Below are 17,985 nucleotides of genomic sequence, written 5' to 3'. Positions count from 1 at the left end.
ATATATGATGATGCTGTTACTTTCTGATCACAGAAAAACACCACCAACATCCAGACAGAAGCATACATGCCTTCCTGCATTTGATCAAACAATTCAGCTACTGCACAGCACTTCACTTCTTTCCTGGTTTCGTACCTGTCTTGTTGACTTTTGCATGATGCTCATCATCTTTTGCACATCAGCACAGTTTTTAATTTATTAGCTCTCTCTTTTTGTTAGAACCTCAATGCTTGTAACACAGCGAACCACCAGACCTTCAGATCAAGCAAGGCTGAATTCAGAAGATACTGATGGGGCAGGGAATCTCAAGTGAGAGCTCACTGACACCTGCAAAGTTCAACCCAGGAACAGAAAGTGGATCTGTGCAACTCCAGGATGCTGACTAGACAATTCTCTTGCCATTACAACCAGTAAGAACCAGAGCACCTGCGGGTCCATTGCCTCCCCTTTCATTTCTTCCACTGACCACCTAGTGCTTATCAATAGACATCCATCAAAAGACAGGAAAAAAAAACTACAAACAATATTTGCTTATACCCAGTGTCCATATGCAATTAACCCTTAATTCCTAAATTTATGAGCGGTTAGAAGCTTCTCACACACAATCCTTGCTCCAGCAAAACACCAAGTGCAGCAAATCTCCAGAAGGCAAAAATAAATAAAGGTTTCAAGATCCATCTCTTTATAAATTAGAGATTTGATTAATTTAGTACTCATTGAAAGGGTTTTGATGAAAACTCTGAAGAAAGGTTTTAACAAATGCAGGAGGAGAAACATCAAAAATGGACAAGTTTTATTCTAGAACTGAGAAAATTAAGATGTAAGAGAATATAAACCAATAAAAATATGATGTATCCTACAATTTTCAGAATGTCCTAAGTGCGAGAACTTGAACTCTATTAAAGGACTACTACCATCAAATCCTGCTTTTCATAAGGTTCCTCTCTTTAAATGATTCTGGCCTATGCATCTGTAATTTGGGCTTCCTAATTACAAGTGCATTAGAAAAGCTACTGCACACATGCAGGGTATTGTACAGTTGAGCTAACAACACCGTCTCATCTTACTGAGTGGTATTTTAGTAAGACACCTAATGCTGAATGTAAGCCATATCACAATGCAGATTTGCAGCATATGCAGGCAGCCTCTGGCCCGTTTTTATGCTCCACCTTGCTCTTACCTGTGACTTTTCTTCCTGCTCCACCTGCAAGCAGAAGACAGCAGAGCCTGTCTTGGGCTGATCAGAAGTTGGGTTTACAAACTCAAAAACAGACACACTACGTACGTGGAGTTCCTAATCTGTGGGATACAGCATTGCTTTGGAAGTACCTGCATACAACTATCCCTGTCAATGTAAACAACTTTTCTACAAGATTACACAGGGGGAAAAAAGTTACAGAAACTAGAGTGAAGCATAGCATCTTGCTGGTTATTGAAGATTGCTATCTACCAAGCTTTCCTCAGGTTTGAGGTGGGGTAAAAAGAGGAGCGAATCCCAAAGGTCTTCTACCCTTTCCTGATTTACTCTGAAAAAAAAAAAAAATCCAATTCTTTACCCTCGCACTCCTAAGGAAAAGAGAAAGGTCCTCCCAACAAAGTAATAAGAAAAGTGGTTATACAACTTGTAGGCTCAATTACTCATGACTTCCTCCCAATATATAAACCGTAAATACACTTTTCAGTTGAAACTTGTAATTGTAAATGAAAAGGATGAAATTTTGAGTTCTCAATAAAAACAAAAAGGAAGACAAGCCCCCTCCGAATGGCTGGGAATTCAGACTTAAAATCCTACCACCACAAACACACCTCTCGCTCCTTTCTCCTCCTTTTTGACTATGCCATTTGCAATATTATGTTCACAGAACTGGGAGGACAATTCATGGCTGCTGTCACCGTTATTCATCTCATGTAACCATCTGATGTAACCATGTGTAAAGATATTTCCTGTCAAACCTTCATGTGTGGTCACAAAATAAGCTACAGCTGTACTAAAACTCTTAACACATACACCATAAATCCAAGCCCTGCCTGTCAATCATATACATCTTTTCAGGTAGCTTATGGCAACAGAAGCAATACATGTTCAGATGGATTGCTCGCAAATTTCTAACGCAAGTTCCCAAGGAAACCTTTACATGATTCTAACAGTTTGATTTTCCCTATTGAGGAGCTGATTTCTTTCTAAGGTTGTTTCTAACCCTCCCCTATTTTTTTCTCTTCACTACATCAATCGTCCTTCTTTGTAGCCCACACCCTGCCATGCAAAATTTCCATTCCCACAATACAATTGTCTGGTACAGAACAGTGCCGTCTGGCTTAAATTGTCCTTACTTAGGAAGGACAAACTGGACAAAAAAATGCTAGGCATATTTCGCAAATAAAACTATGTTTTTGTCTTTTTAATTGAAAAATCAAAGCTTTTATATATGCTATCAATTCATTACTTGGTTTTAGTTTTTAGAAAATGACTGCAGTGCTACAACTCTAAAATATATGCAAGACTAAGAACTATACAGGAATCTCTCCCTGCAACTTGGCTGGAAAAGCCTTTGAACAGTAATCTGAGGGGTAGAATCTGGCTCAGTTTTCCCACTCTGACAATAAAGCAAGTCAGAAGCAGCTATCCTAGTTACCACAAGTGCCTGACAAAAGATCTGAACGGTCACGGAACACTGATTTTAAAGAATCATTAATACTGCCACCTTCATTTGTTCACTGAGCACGCTGATCTGCTCAAGATAATTATAAAACAAAGAAATCCAGAAAGCTCTACCAATCCTGCTTAAGTGGTTTGTTGCTTTCACCCTGCCAAGCAGCTTATTTCTTTAAATTCACGTGACATAGCCTGCTATTCATTCCATTCATTCAGTTTTGGTGTATTTTTATTGCATACATTATATCTTTGAATGGAAAGTGATATTAGAGATAGTATGTAATCAAAACATTATGGTTATATTTTCCACATAAGGACACATTCACATGAAATTTTTTTCAGCATACAGAGGTTGTACATACAATTCCTGATGCCACTAAAATGAGTGTCTCGTCTATATGTCTATATATAAAGATAATTTTCTGGAAAGAATGGGATCCTCAAAAATTACGTTTACTGAACATAAAATTACTCCAGCTCTAAAATATATGGTCCAAGTCTAAACAAAAATAGTTGGCTGGCAAAACAGGTAGTGTACACATTTCTGGAATCCACACTGTAGAAATTATGAAAGAGTGGAGCAAATGAGAAAAATTAGGACAAGGTTGGAGAGAGTGGAGGATGACAACACTGGAGAGAAGAGGTCGCACGTACCTTGGGAGATCTAATGACTTCTTTATTAGCCAAACTGTCAGATGACCAACAGTTGACCTGGTTACACCGTAAAATACAGGTGATAAAGATGTCTCTAGACATGGATAAACAGTCATGCCAAGAACCAATGTCTTAAAACTAAAGCCAAAGCAGATGTGTTAAAAATAACACCACATTTCTAATTGCCAATAAAAACAGTCAAATATTCTATTTTCAAGTCTTAAGAGAAAAAATAGGATAACCAAACAAATGATTAAATTTGATGGCCTTCATCATAACACATGTGAAATGGGATAGTAATCTCATTGAACCATTCTAGTCCTTAAAAAACAAAGAAGAAACCAAAGGAAAAAAAAAAAAACCTGAGCCAAACGTCTGGAAAGCAATGACATTTTAATTTATTCCTAGAAGTGGCTGTATTTAGAGATGCTACCTTGCAAATGGCACTGGAATGAAAAGCATGCTATACAGAAACCAGCCATTCTGAGATATGCTCTCAAAAAGACAGAAAGGAATGCTTTCTATCACAGGAAAGATTTTTCAGAACCCCATATTCTAATATTAAAGAAAAGTCATTTAAATGCATAGCTAAAGAGCTATTAATATTCCAATAATTAGCCAAAGTTCACTTCAAAAAATGAAAATAAGCAGTACATTTATCTGATTCCTTTTTAAACAACTGTTAAGTCATATATAACTGCAAATAAACTACAACATAGGAAACACTCGGTTTGGCAGATTAAGGTAAGAAATTCATTAAACAAGAATTCTTGGAGTAAAAAATATGATTCAAGGAAAGCTACAGCTGCCAGATCCGTAAGCAGTCACTCCATCAACAGACAAATGCCTTCAGACTGTGACTTGCTTCCTTCCTCCCAGCTCCTTCTCCTTAGGCATAACTGTACGTATTTCTCATTAGAGAGGATTCCCTTTCTGAGAGAACCTCCTCCTCGAATATACACCAAAATGAATTCTTCACTTTTATGCTGAAACTCATTAACCCGCTGTCCTGCAGTTCTATCCTCTCCTCTCCCCACTGCTGGCAAGACCATCAGGCACAGTGCAAGCTGAAGTGGTGGTTCCACCAGTTCATTTGTTGCTTGAATTGGAACTTCAGCAGTCTTGAAAGTGGGTCAGATTATTCATATCAGAAAATTCATATTCTTCAGTATCACATTCGTTTTCTTGCAGAACTGCTGTCTTAGCAACTGACATCAGGGGTTTCATCCACTGTATGTAGTGAATCAGGACTTTTGTCAACTGTCTCTAATGGCTGTCATTCCATGGGATTTGTAACAAATCCACAATCTATGACTCTCACATCTGTGTCTTTCTCTAAAGACTTCGTTATGCAAGTTACTGTTCTACTTTCGCTGACAAAGGAACTCGAAGGCAAAGGAAGTCCACTGCCTACCTTTCTAAAACAAAGGTAGGAAAACGTGTTAGGGACAAACTGCCCTATACTTAAGCGTAACTGAATTGTATGTTGGGTGAAGTGCCATCCTTCATCTGTAAAAGTCAAAAGATTTTCTTTAGAGGAAGCAGAGAGAAGAGGATGAAAATAACCAGTGTGATGAAAGGCCCCAATTTATTTTTGACCTGTTTGTCAACTAAGGAATGCAAGCTTGCTTCTAACAATCCTTTATTCCAATCCCATGAGAACATGTTCCTTTCAGTATACAACATATATTTTAACATTCAGTGGAGAATATAATCCTCCCTCTTGCAGCCACTAAAAATACGAGAAGGACAAAAAGACAGGTTAACTCTAATCTGTTGACTGTAAAAGACCCTGATGTTTTCTTTTTTTCTTTTGCTTTTCCTATTTTCAACAATTGTGATACGAAGAACCTCACTGTGAACTGAAATAAAAAAATATGAGTTAATTTCACAGTGTAACTGGATATTTGGTGTAAATTCCACTGGATACCAATGATATCTTGACCATCCATTGCTTCAATGGTGTAAATTCTTCTAAGCCTTCTATGACAAATGAGAATAAAGAAATTAACAGATATCTATTTATTGTTTAACTCTGTATTCATCTAGTTGACAACAAAACACACTGCCACACATATTCTGGAATAGTTTCAAAACTGCAACAGCAATTTGAATGTACCACAGAAAAACAGCTGACAACATCTGCATTCTGTGACTGCAAGGTCAGGAAACCAAAAGCTTTTGTTTTTAGTTTTCTGGTACAGTTTTAAGGAAGGTGGAAAGAGGTGGGGCAGGGAAGGGGCAAAGGAAGCCATCAAGCATCTAATGCAGCTTTTTAGAAAACAAACAAGAAAGCCCCCCAGCTTACCTGTTTAAAAACATCCCAAGCCCATTTATTTTCTTTCACTACTATGTACGCAGGATAGCAGATGGACACAATGTGTTTAAACCAAGACTGCCTGATACAAATTTTCAAAAAAGTACTCTTAAAAACAGAATTGTTTTTAAAAGGCTTTTTTTTTCTGCTTTAGTCACAGCAAAAATAACAAAAAGATATTTAGCTCTGTTTTCAACTAAACAACAGAAGCAGCATTCAAAATTACAATGACAGGCATGTTGTCAGCCACAGCAGGGAGCAGGGCGGGTACATGTCTTTGACAGAACAAATCTGAAATACTTGCACAAGAAGACACTAAGAAACAAAAAGAGTGGCCTATCCTCAGAATAGAACAGAATTCTTTTACATGTACTAGAAATATAAAACAGAAGTGGAGATGAGCATATTTTAAGTATATTTAATATAGAAATCAGCTGTTCCCCTCATGCCCTTCCAAGGTTGGCAGACCCAGTGGACCTACTTCAGAAAACCCTGAGCAAACAGAAGCACAGACCACCTCAGGCAACCGTCACGAAACACCGTGCATCTCCTTCTACACTGAAGTGTCCCAGTGAGTTAATGTCTGCACTTTTTACACACTCACTGCCCTCCAGATCAGAGGACTGATGGGAGGATGCCTATGTAAAAGCACAAGGACTGAATGTTATTACCAAAGCATCTCTCCATTCCTTTCACCAACACTTATTTTCTTCCAGAGTACCATTGAGATTTTGGACTGAAGAGGAAAAAAAATATTTCAAAAATACAAATTAAGCCTTTCCTGCAGATTTTAAAAGCTGTTCCAATGATGTACACTGATCAGCAAGTACAGGAAGTCCAGCCTCACTTTCTTATCAAGCCTTGGAAAACTGTTCTGCAGTAACCTGCCTTAAGGACCCAAAACAAAATGCCCTGTGAGAAAGTCATCTACTTGCTTGATTTTGAGGAGTTTACATTTTTTTAATAGAGTTTATTTTTTTAAAAAGGCACAAATTTAATCAGATGTGCTAACAGTTTGGTCTAGGTATACGACAAACTCTGAAGTTCATCCTAGCTCTAGCTATATTTTTCCTTATCATCTGATCAATCATTTCTCTCAAGTTTTCTTTTCTTTCATATGTACCACATCAAGCTCACCTTTCTTCTTCACAAGAAGAAAGATTCATGTCTGGAAAAAAAAAAGTTTTCAATATGAAAATCTGACTAGAAATAAGAGGAAGAACAAAGTCCAGTGCTTGTATTCGGTCCTAAAAACACAAGTCACAGGTCCGAGTTAGCTCCTTCTGTGTATCACCCCTTTGTTCAGAGTCAGGAGCAAAGACTGTTTGTGGTTCCACAGAACCAAGAGTTTGAGTTAAATGCCTTCTGTGGTTGAGCTTCAAGACAGAAAAACATTGTGTTATACATCTTTTTTCATTGTGGAAGACATTATATGAAGGAAAGGGGAAAGAAAAAACACAAAATCTAAAACAGACAAACTGAAAAAACCACCATGACCTCCCCCTCTAAAAAAAAAAAAAAAACACAACACCCCCACAATAAGTACTTCCCAGAGAGCACACTGTCACCCACACACAATCAACTCTGGCCTGTTCATGGAATGAATTATCAAAAGAATCCTCATACCACCTCATTCAGTGGCTATGTCCAGATTCCTTAATTTTCCAAGCCAAGATTAGGCCTCGCCTGTAACATGGCAGCTCTTCTCAAGGCTACTACCCTAACACGTGGAAGGACAGACCCGTGTGGAGGAAATGCTAGTTCATGGGGCACGTGAACACTGTGACACCTACCTAATGCTCAGTGCACACAATGAACGTGCAGTATTTAAAAGCAACCTCACTCTCGCCCTCTGGATCATGAAACCCTGAGAGGTGAGGTCAGGTCCTGCAGACTGCTCACATGGATTTCAGCCTGAAAAAGTCCCTGGTGGAGCTGTGTTTGACGGCACCTATGCCAGTTCAGTCAATGGCTGTGCATTACCAACCTCTTTCCTCCCTCCGAGGCATGATGCCCCCTGGACCCGGTGCTTCACTGAACCACATCCAACAGGACTAGCTTGCCCTCATGCAAGGGAAGGAGACAGAAGCACAGAAAGGCCAGGGGATGGGAGACCACAACAGCCTACAGCTGGATTTGCCTGGCTGCCATAAGATGTCTGCCAGATTCATTCTCAGAAAGACTGAGATGCGTCTAAACAGAAATATTACCAGCTTTCAGTGAAAGTGTAGAATGAGGTCTCTCAGACTTCAGTCTCAGACCACACACATAAAAGAGCGAGAAAGGGACATGACATTCTTATGCTGGTTAGAGCTGGCACTGACCTTGTTAAATTAAGGGACTTTTCCCCAAGGTAATTCTGATGACAGCTCTGTAAGGTAATGCTGGGCTTGGGAAGCAAACTTGGGAGATAACAGTGGTAAGGGAGTCTGCTGAAAGTAGCAAGTTAAGGAAGAATAAGTAATACATGCAAATAGTAGAGTAGTTCACGAAAAATATGCTTGTAGAGGACAGAAGCAATACACAGACAAGTACACTGAGGAAACCTCAGAATCCCTGCCCACATCTTTCTGCAACACAGAGTACAATTGTAAATACAAAGAGCAGCAACTACAGCTGCAAGAAGACTTTTCTAACATCACTTGAAGTCATGCTGAAAGAAAATTTGTCTCTGTGAAACCAACCCTGTTTCCTCACTCAGTTAAACATTAAAACATTGCTCCATCTGAAAATGAAAAGGTCACTTAGGACCGTCATGTTATCTGACTGCAGATCACTTATCCATGAAAAGCAATACAGTTTCTTTCTAAGATGCTTCAGTACTAATATGTAAACGACTCCATACAAATGTACGTATCGTACCTGACTGTGGCAGATCATAGGATCAGTAAAAATAAGTAAATAAAGCAATATTACACACTTTTACAGGAAAGTTTGAAATTAAAGGTCTCTTGCCAGTCAAATCATAAGCAAGGTAGCATTTTCCTGGAAATACTGAGAAATTAGCCTTTAGCAGAAGTACCCCAAGTAAATTTTTCATCATTTATCCGTTTGTATTGGAATGCTTCATAATTTCTGTGCAATAATATTTTAAGCCTCTCAGGATTAACGTCCTAGTTCACTGCAAACTTGACTACAAACCACAAATCCAAAAAGGCTTGTCAAGAAATTCAGAGACAACAATTACTGCACAACATACATCAATAAGTAATTGCTTCTGACATTGTCACTTTACATGCATTATTTCTGCTACGTGAGCCCTTCAGATCAGAAGGAATTCAAAAGATAAGTATGAGAGGTCATTACCAAGAACACTCAAATAGTACATCACTAACTGAAAAGGCAGGAAAAAAACCACACTTGCAGGATTTTGTAACTACAAGATCAATAATTCGAAGCTTTAGAAAAAAAAAAGTGCTTTATTATTTGCAAGTGGCAGTATTTCCCAAATAATCCATTTAAGAGGCTTTTTTGTATAGTTTCTCTTTTGCAGAAGAAACTGGGGGGGGGGTGGGGGGGCAGGGGAAAGGACCGAAAAAAACCAACCCATCTTTGTTGCCTTGCTTTAAGGATATGAAACTCATGTGACTTTTTAAAAAAGGCTTCAAAATCAGACTTGTAAACTAAATTATTTAGATGCACTTTTAGCATCATTAGTCTATTTGCAAATTAGGAACAAAACCAGTAACTTTTCCGCTCCTCCCCACCATACCTAAGACCCTTACAAATAAGCTGAATCTGTAACTGGAGGGTGGGAGAACGAAGGATTCCAGGGTTTGGGGAGAGATGATTTTATACAGCACACAGCCCAGTTTAACCTAAAACACAGATGTGATAACCACAAGATTGGTATTACAGAAACACCACCTAATAAACCGTGGCTTCAATTGTAGTGTAGCAAAGCACAGCTGCTTCTTCCCTTACATCAGCTCTCCCATTCTTTTTTCTCCATATCAGCTACCCTAGCACGTCTGCCTCAGTTCCCAAAGAGACAAAAGATCTTTTTGGCACTCAAACACAGCAAACAATTCAGGCTTCTTGGGAAAAGATAGAGGGGGCAGGGGCAGTGGAACAAACTATTATCTGGATTAAAACGTTATACATGTGCCAGTGTAAGTCCAGCCAAAAGTTGTTGCCATCTACTGCCCATCCCTAGTGATCGGTGTGCACACAGTGTGTGGTCTCAGCCTTGGTGCTACCTGGGAGGCCCCCCCAGCACCAACACCTTGGTTAAGCAGTCTCAGAGAAGCAAAAAAGCTGAAAACCCTTCCTCTCAGCCTCAGAAGGAATCTGCAAGGAAGAAGGCACACTGTTAGGGAGCTGTGGGAGGCTTGCACTGACACCAGCCATATTAAGGACAAAGACAGAAAAAGAAAAACAAAACAAAAACAAACAAAATCAGCCTTTGAAGAAATCGAGCAGCGGCTCCTACCAATGCAGTTTACTTCTGCAGTGAGTGTTGGTACTTACTACCACAGCAAAATGTACTCACAAGACATTTTCCCAAGGAACAAACAGTATTGCAAAAGAGCTTCACTGCAAGAACCACAGCTGGCTCCAACCCCAAATGTCATGTCTTAATTCCCAGAGAAAAATACCCAAAAGAGGAAATCAAAAAAGGTCAACTGTCAGTCAGAAAAAGATATCTGATGCTTTAAGCTTGCTCTTCTTCCTCCTTGTTCCCTTTAGCAACCCCTTACAAACACCTTCCAGACAAAATAAAAGCCCATAACTATTTAAGCATGTTGAACTTGCAGACTAACACAGGTGCTGACAACAGCAATACTACATGGACTGCCAGAAAGGAAGCTGCTGTACCAATTCCGACACAGTAAGCAATGTGTATTGGTTTATATTTGTGACAAATGCTCTCAATTATTTCATCATAGCCATACTTTTAAGTTTATATTAATACAGAGTACTGCTAAAATAAACCCTACCAATAGGCAATGTCTGAGGATAAGTTGCCATTTCAAATCTCAAGGCAGCAAAATAGAAAAACAATGACACTTCAGTTCCTGACTGAGAAATGAGGTGAGACAACGTTTCTATTTTACTGGTGAGGAGAAACATCTGCTCTAGTGTCAGTTTGTTGGGTTAATTTTGAGTGGAGCTAAGTGAATACTGTACACCATGCATCATCTTCTCTTAGAATTTCGCACAGCACCACTAAGAAAGGGGTCGGTGTGCCAGCACACGGATGGCATTATTCATGATCGGTCCCATTATGATACATGGTCTACAAACACAGATCTTACCTCAAAAACATTGAAAACAAAACGTAAACAAAGGTATGGGAGACTAAGAATAATTAAAATAGTATCACAACTTCATATTAATAAACAGAATTTTGTTAAGGATTCTGAAAGGGCACGTGAAAGGTATCTACAGGAAGGATACAGCCTGGGCACAGGGCTTCACTTAACACATATTTTCATCTTCCCTCAAGAATGAAGCTCATGATCAGATTGGAAGCACCGTAAGACAGATCTTGGCAAATGAAACAGGAGTTTATCTATTGAATAAAATATTTTTTGGACCACACCTTAAGTGACCTGTTCAGACTGACAAGAAGGGCAAAAAGAAATGCCGGTGACAGACTAATGACAAGCCTTGATCCTCCACAATATGGTTGGTGGGGGGTTTCTGGTTGTTTTTGTTTGTGTTTTTTGGATAGTTGGTTGCTTTTTTAAACAATCCTATTATTAAATCAATCTTTTCTTTAAAGATTATAAGCATTTTCATTTACCAGCTATTTCTCCTTTGTAATACTGTTATTTCTGAATTCACTATTACCATCTTCACAATTCGTATGGAAGCATTCGTATGGAAGCATGTGCAACACAGAAACCCATGGATTAGAACACAGTGTCCAGATACTTGGGTTTGAGTTTTACACTACCTACTGGCAACTCCCAGACTACACTTACATATAAGTGTAATGCAACAGCAAGTTCATCCTTTTCTATTATGTAGCTTTAATACTACATAATAAACAAACTCTATTGACAAGTGATTATTAAAAACTAACACACCACAGAGAAGGAAAAGGAAAAAAATCTTTGGTGAAAAAGAATGCAGAATAACAATTCCAACAGTTCCATACAGTGCAGGTATTATTTTCACCATCATGCGGATCACATCTAGGCAAGTCAACACATAAGGGATTCCAGCAGAAAGGTAAGGCACCCCTTTGTTGTCATGACCGCTCCAGGACAGTCTTCAACTTAAATTAAGAAATCTTATCGTAACATTACGCCTTTATAAGTTATACAGCACACCAAAGATTTTGGTAGCTGATGTATTTCATCATTTCCCCTCTGAATGCAAAATTAATGTAACAGACCATTGCACAGAACCTAAGAGATTTGTCATCGCTTCCGGCACATCATCAGCACCTGGAGACGTGCCTTGGTGCCTCTCGTCCAGTGCAGAAACTGCCACTGGATAAAGCTTCAATAAGAGCAACACATCAGGAGTTATTTGTCTGTGGTTTTGTCTGAAAAATTTTACTAGATGGTAGTAAACCTGTTTTAGCAGGTCACCCATCATGAACACAATCACCATAACAAGAAAGGGCACCTAGATAGCCAGATCACACAAATTTGGGGATGAAAAAAAGCCCTAGCAATAGAGAGCATCTTTAACTCATGCTAGCTAGAAAGCCCTAAATATGTTATTTCTCACCAACATAAATATACATAATCAACTGTGCATTTTCCATCAGTTGATCAACTTTTTGGGGAAAAAATACTATGGCTGTGCTATTTAGTAAGCTTCCAACGTACAAAGGAAAAACACCATCACAAGTGTTTCTTCAAGCACAGTAGCCAGACCGAGCATCAATTCATGCTCTCACGCTTCGTTTACGAGTCCGCAGGAACGCCGTACCATCCATATCATGGTTGAATACCTGAAACACACAGTTTGGTTCGGCGGCGAGAACAAAGTCTGCCAGCGGCATCCCCGGGGCCCTGGCAGTGGCGATGACATCATGCCAGGCACCCGCTGCGCCCACCCGCCCAGGGGCTGCAGCCTCCCCCCAACAATGGGCACTCGCGAAGAGAATTGTTTCAACAGGGCAAGGATTCGGAACCTGGTTTTCAGCGCAGAAATAAAAAGGGGGGATGGAGGGGGAAGACTGCACAATAACCCTTTCATTCAAAGGAGAAAGCCTTCCAGGAAGTACAAAGTGTTTCAAAGCTTGACCCGAAACCCACTGAAATCAACAGAGGCTCTTTCCATTTATAGCAGTGGGCGCTGGAGGAGGCTATAACCTAAAATGGTGTTTAAAAAGGAAAGTGTTATCAGTCCTACTACCATGAATTATTAATAACACAAAAAATTAAACAAAATGCACTGGAATTCCAGCTAGCTCATCTGCTGTGACGTTACCATGAATTTATTCTCCTCCCCCTTGCTCCCCCCTCCCTTTTTTAACCTGTTCCTCAAATCACACACAAAGATCAGTCTCCCCAATAAATACAAAAACCTGTTCACCCCCCTTGTCCCGCACCTTGTCACAGGCAACAAACACCATGAGACAGGGGAAAAGCAGAGTGTAAGACACCTCGCACGCTAGTGTTTTATATACTACAGACGCAGTGCTTAACAAGGAAAACAAAAACAGAACATCATGCTCCAGCCTTTAGACCTGCAGGTTCAAACAGAATATTAAAAAAGGCACTGGTCTCTCTTCCAGATTATTGTTAGAAAGCTTGCTCAAAGTAATACACTGTTTTTAATTTAATTATACAAGTAGAGTTTCCGAGAGAGTAGAGACAAGTAGAGAGACCGAGTGTCTTGCACTATATTACACAAATACATATATAGTGAATGAATTACAAAATTAACACCAGAAATTGTCTTCAATCTAGAACCTTTGTTCAATTATGATTTAATTAATAAAAATCTGTGGAACCACACTGCATTCTGTTCTCTTGCACTTCTTAAATTAAATCGATGCTGTAATTTAAAGTACCATTAAAGAACAGCCCATTACACTGTATTCACTCCTCAAGCATCAAGTTGTAGTTTACAATCATTTTAACATCAGACAAGCATGAAGGTAAAGTTCTCCTCAGCATGACAAGCAGATAAAAAGTTTTCTTTCAAGTCATTAAAAGAAAAAAGTTTCAATCACAGCCAAAATTTAGGAGTTCAATGTAAGAGATGACTCAAGTAATGTAGATTTCGGTCTACAAGAAAGAAGCATTTATTCTCACAGTTTTTAAGACAGATATAAAAGAATAAAAAGAATAAATAAAAACATTCATAAAACATTATAAAAGCAAGTCATTTAAATAAGCAAGCGTGTCATTTGTCTGGTGCTGAGCTCAAACACCCAAGCTAAGCAGTAGCGTTAGGCCAAGTTTCCAGCACCACCACACTCGGGCACCTTTCTGAGCAGGTAGAGGTGTTCAGCAGCAACCCAGGCACAGCCGGGCACGGAGGCACGGAGGCACGGCACGCCGCCCCCGCCCACCCGGGGCTCTGCCGGCGCCGCCGCCGAGGGGCAGCGGCTGGGGACGAGCTCCCGCCGCTCCCCGCAGAGCGGCCGAGCACGGGCGGGCGGGGGCACGGTGCGGGGCAGTCCGAGAGCCGGAGCCCCCCGGCCCGGGGGTGCCGTGCCGTGCCGTGCCATGCCGCCGCCCTGCCGGCCGTTAGCGGCCGCCCCCCGCCCCGCGGCCGCTCACCGGAGAGCTCGTCCGGCTCCAGCCCGGTCTCGGTGTCCAGCCCGCAGATGACGAAGTAGTCAGCGAAGCGGCCGGGTGCCGAGGAGCCGCCGCCGCCGCCGCTCATGCTGGAGCGCGAGAGGTGCGCGGGGCTCAGGGGCTGCGGGGCCGGGCGGCGGCGGGCGGCGGGGCTGCGCCAGCGGCGGCGGCCGCCTCCATGGCGGAGCTGAGCGGGCAGCGCCGCACGGCATTGTGGGGGCGGCCCCCGGCTGCTCCCGGGGGGGCCGGGGGGCGGCCCGGGCCGGGAACCGCAGTGCTGCGCCTGCGCGCTGCGCTCGGGGGATGACGTGATGCTGCCGGGCCGCCTGGGGAGGGGCAGCGCTCCGCCGCGCGAGGCGGCCGCGGGGCCGCGCCCTGAGGGGGCGCTGAGGTGGGCGGTGGCACCGCGGCGCGGCCGCTCCTCTCGCCGTGCCCTGGCGAGGAGCTCCGCGGCTCCGCCACCGGGGGGCTCCCGGGAGGGGCGCTGCGCACCCCGGCAGCTCCGGAGGACGAAGAGACTCCGCCAGGGCGGCTCGCCCCACGCGCGCCCCCGTGTCACGGCTCCCTGGGAAGCACAGCCGGGCTCACACCTTCCCCTGCTCTCAGCCCTGCCCCGACCCCGCAGCCCTGTGCAGCAGCCCCACCCTGGGAAACAGGGCGATGGACCGGGGCGGGGGGCTGCTTTGGAGGGCTGTATTTTTAATTTGTTTTCTGTTTGAGTTAGTGTCACAGACATAACTGTTAACGGTTTAGCCTGCAGGGCTGAGTGAAATTCCCCATCCCCCAGCACGAAAAACATCCCTCAGGGAGCAGAGAAAGAAAAATGAGAATGACAAAAACCGAGGGCTAAGGGACAAACGGCACGTACCGGTGCTGTGAGATGAGAGCATGTCTTTCCACTGACCAGAGAGAGACCTGGGATAGCCTCATGGGACTAAAATTAGATCTGCACATACATACTTCCCCCTCCTCTCCTCACCCAGTTCTCCAATTGTGGCTTTCACACCAGAAATCTTCCCTATCTTACAGTGTTTCTAAGAGGAAAAATTATTTTTCCAGTCTTTCAGGATTATTAAGGTTGCTCAAGTAGTTTAAGATTACATCCCATCCATAGTGCTGAATTAATCAGGTACCAACCTAACTTAATGTGCTGTCAAGCACGTGAAACTTTGCATATTTCAATTCACATTGCAAAGACATGAGAGTTACTGATTCCTTCTGAGCACTTGAGACAGCAGCTTGTATAAGACTTATGTCAATAGCCCCACAGCCCATTTCAGCACAATAACTAGGCTCCTAAACCATTTCTTCCCACTGAATTTTAAACCATTTCTTCCCACTGAAATTGTGGAGAGCTTTTCCGTCCTTCTGGGAAATAGGAAAAGCCAAGTATTCACTTGATTATGACAGTACAGACCACAGAATGGGTTATCAATGAACAGAAGTATTGCCTAGACTTAGAAATATTGCTTAGACTGATAGTTCTGACAGATCAATTTTAAACCACTGATGAACACGAGGGAGAAATTTCAACAAAGATAGGAGGATAATTAGATGCAATATTAGACTGAAAGTCTCAAGTTTATGAGACTCAGAGTGAGCACATACATTTAGAATATGTTGAGCCTGCCTGGTGATTCGAGGAAGACTAACAGAGAACATAAGTCATTAAATCTGGTTGCTCCTATTCTATATTCATTAGGTATTTTCTGCCATTTTGCTTCTTAGTCTGCTTTTGATCTGGCAAAAGACACAGTATTCAGCATGTGGTAAACTTAATTTCAGTAAGTCCTAACTGTAGTTTAACCCTAATAAACAGAAGTCATAGCCGGACAGGCACAGAAGAACTTACAAGAAAGACTGGGGAAACTGGGGAAGTAGTAGAGATATTGTGAGGGTTGTTTTTGTTCATTTGTTTGCATCTGTAACATCTAATTCAAAGCCTAGCAGCTTTAATTTGTCAGACTTCTTGAGCACTGATCCCATCACTGGAAGCACCTAAAACACAGCTATTTTGTCAGTGAACTTTGCAAATCGACTAATGTCCTCAAGTGAGGCAATAACACTCTCAATGACACTGTGAATTCTTGAAAGTATTCTGTATGATGTTTACAAAATGTAAGGGAAGTCTTAAATCTGTGGAAACTATGTTTAGACAGAGAATAACAAAGACATACTAGCAACTACAAAGTGATTTAAAAGATTCATTGTCTTCAGCAAGTCTTTTGTTGTTGCTTCAGCTGCTGTTTTCAATGGGAAAGGCTAGAATTTTTAAGCTCACGCCTTAAATCATAAGGACAATAAATACTTTTAAAAGGCAGAATTTAACACGCACATATCTAGATTACTCCTTCTACTAGTTAACTTGAACTTAACATGGTGTCTTCTAACAGTAGATTGAAAATTGTTAGGGAGGGAATCTAAGGAACCTGTTTGATCCACAGGCTCCAAAAATATCTAACTACACGCTAGCATGTTACAGCCAAGGCAAGATTTGTGGGTATACATGTTTCATCTCCTCTAGCATATTTAGGAAATAGAATACTCTTCTGGGAAAAAAAGATAGCGATATCCTAGGAATACCAGTTATTCTTTAAGCCTGAAATATAGTACTGGTTGTCACAGCTAAATGCAACTCAGTCTAAGTATATGTATCAATTAAGTAGGTAACTGAGAGAATATTAACTGTGTCAGAAAAAGGAAAAAAGAACAAGAGCAATGGATAACAATGCTGAATGTGGCAAGGCTAGCAAAAGAATACAAAGACTGTCATGTCACAAAAGACCGGTAGCTCTCTCCCTAGTTTTTCTGTATACATCCTTTATCACAGGCTCTTTAGAACAGTTTTCATAAGATGAGGAATGAAGTGGCTACTTTTTGTAAATAAATAAATAAATAAAAGTACCTGCAGTAGCTGGTGGGTGTTTCAGTCCTTGATCAGCTACCTACCTGGTTGAGTTGGTTCTGTTGGTTATTCAGCTTAATAATTCAGCTTAAGTAACTGGATGGTGCTATACATGCAGCATACTTCCAGTTCTAATACAAAGCAGAACACAGCAATCCACATTGCATTTTAGTTACTCAGGACAAAACCAGGTTATCTACTATCACACTACACAAGATAAATATTCTCTAGAATAACAGAAAGATTTGTGAAATAGCTACCAAAAAAAAAAATGGCTTTGCATCATAGAATAGTTCACTGAGATTTTAAAAACACACTTGCTTTTTCATAGAATCATAGAATATCCCGAGTTGGAAGGGACCCATAAGGATCATCAAGTCCAACTCCTGGCACCGCACAGGTCTGCCCAAAAGCTTAGACCATGTGACTAAGTGCACAGTCCAATCGCTTCTTAAATTCAGACAGGCTTGGTGCAGTGACTACTTCACTGGGGAGCCTGTTCCAGTGTGCGACCACCCTCTCCGTGAAGAACCTCTTCCTGATGTCCAGCCTAAACTTCCCCCGCCTCAGCTTAACACTTTTCCCACGGGTCCTGTCACCGGTGATAACAGAGAATAGGTCACCTGCCCCTCCACTCCCTCTCGCAAGGAAGTTGTAGACTGCGATGAGGTCCCCCCTCTGCCTCCTCAGGCCCAGTGACCTCAGCCGCTCCTCCTATGTCTTCCCCTCATATTTTTTTAAA

The 17,985-nt window shown here is 41.5% G+C and overlaps 1 protein-coding gene across 2 annotated transcripts in view; it reads right to left on the bottom strand.

The window, feature by feature from the left end:
- DENND5A (DENN domain containing 5A) overlaps window positions 1-14,579 on the bottom strand; it is a 65,032-nt gene extending 50,453 nt beyond the window's left edge. For both annotated transcript variants that reach the window (XM_035550090.2, XM_035550091.2), the window contains exon 1: window positions 14,321-14,579. In XM_035550090.2, coding sequence (XP_035405983.1) covers window positions 14,321-14,426 — 106 coding nt within the window. In that variant the 5' untranslated portion in view covers window positions 14,427-14,579. The remainder of the gene's footprint in view (window positions 1-14,320) is intronic.
- Window positions 14,580-17,985: the final 3,406 nt, after the last annotated feature.

This window comes from Cygnus atratus, chromosome 5, assembly GCF_013377495.2.
Source record: "Cygnus atratus isolate AKBS03 ecotype Queensland, Australia chromosome 5, CAtr_DNAZoo_HiC_assembly, whole genome shotgun sequence".
In the NCBI taxonomy this organism is placed as follows: Eukaryota; Metazoa; Chordata; class Aves; order Anseriformes; family Anatidae; genus Cygnus; species Cygnus atratus.
Note: the sequence above shows the minus strand (reverse complement) of the source record. Positions and strands in the feature narration are given on the sequence as shown.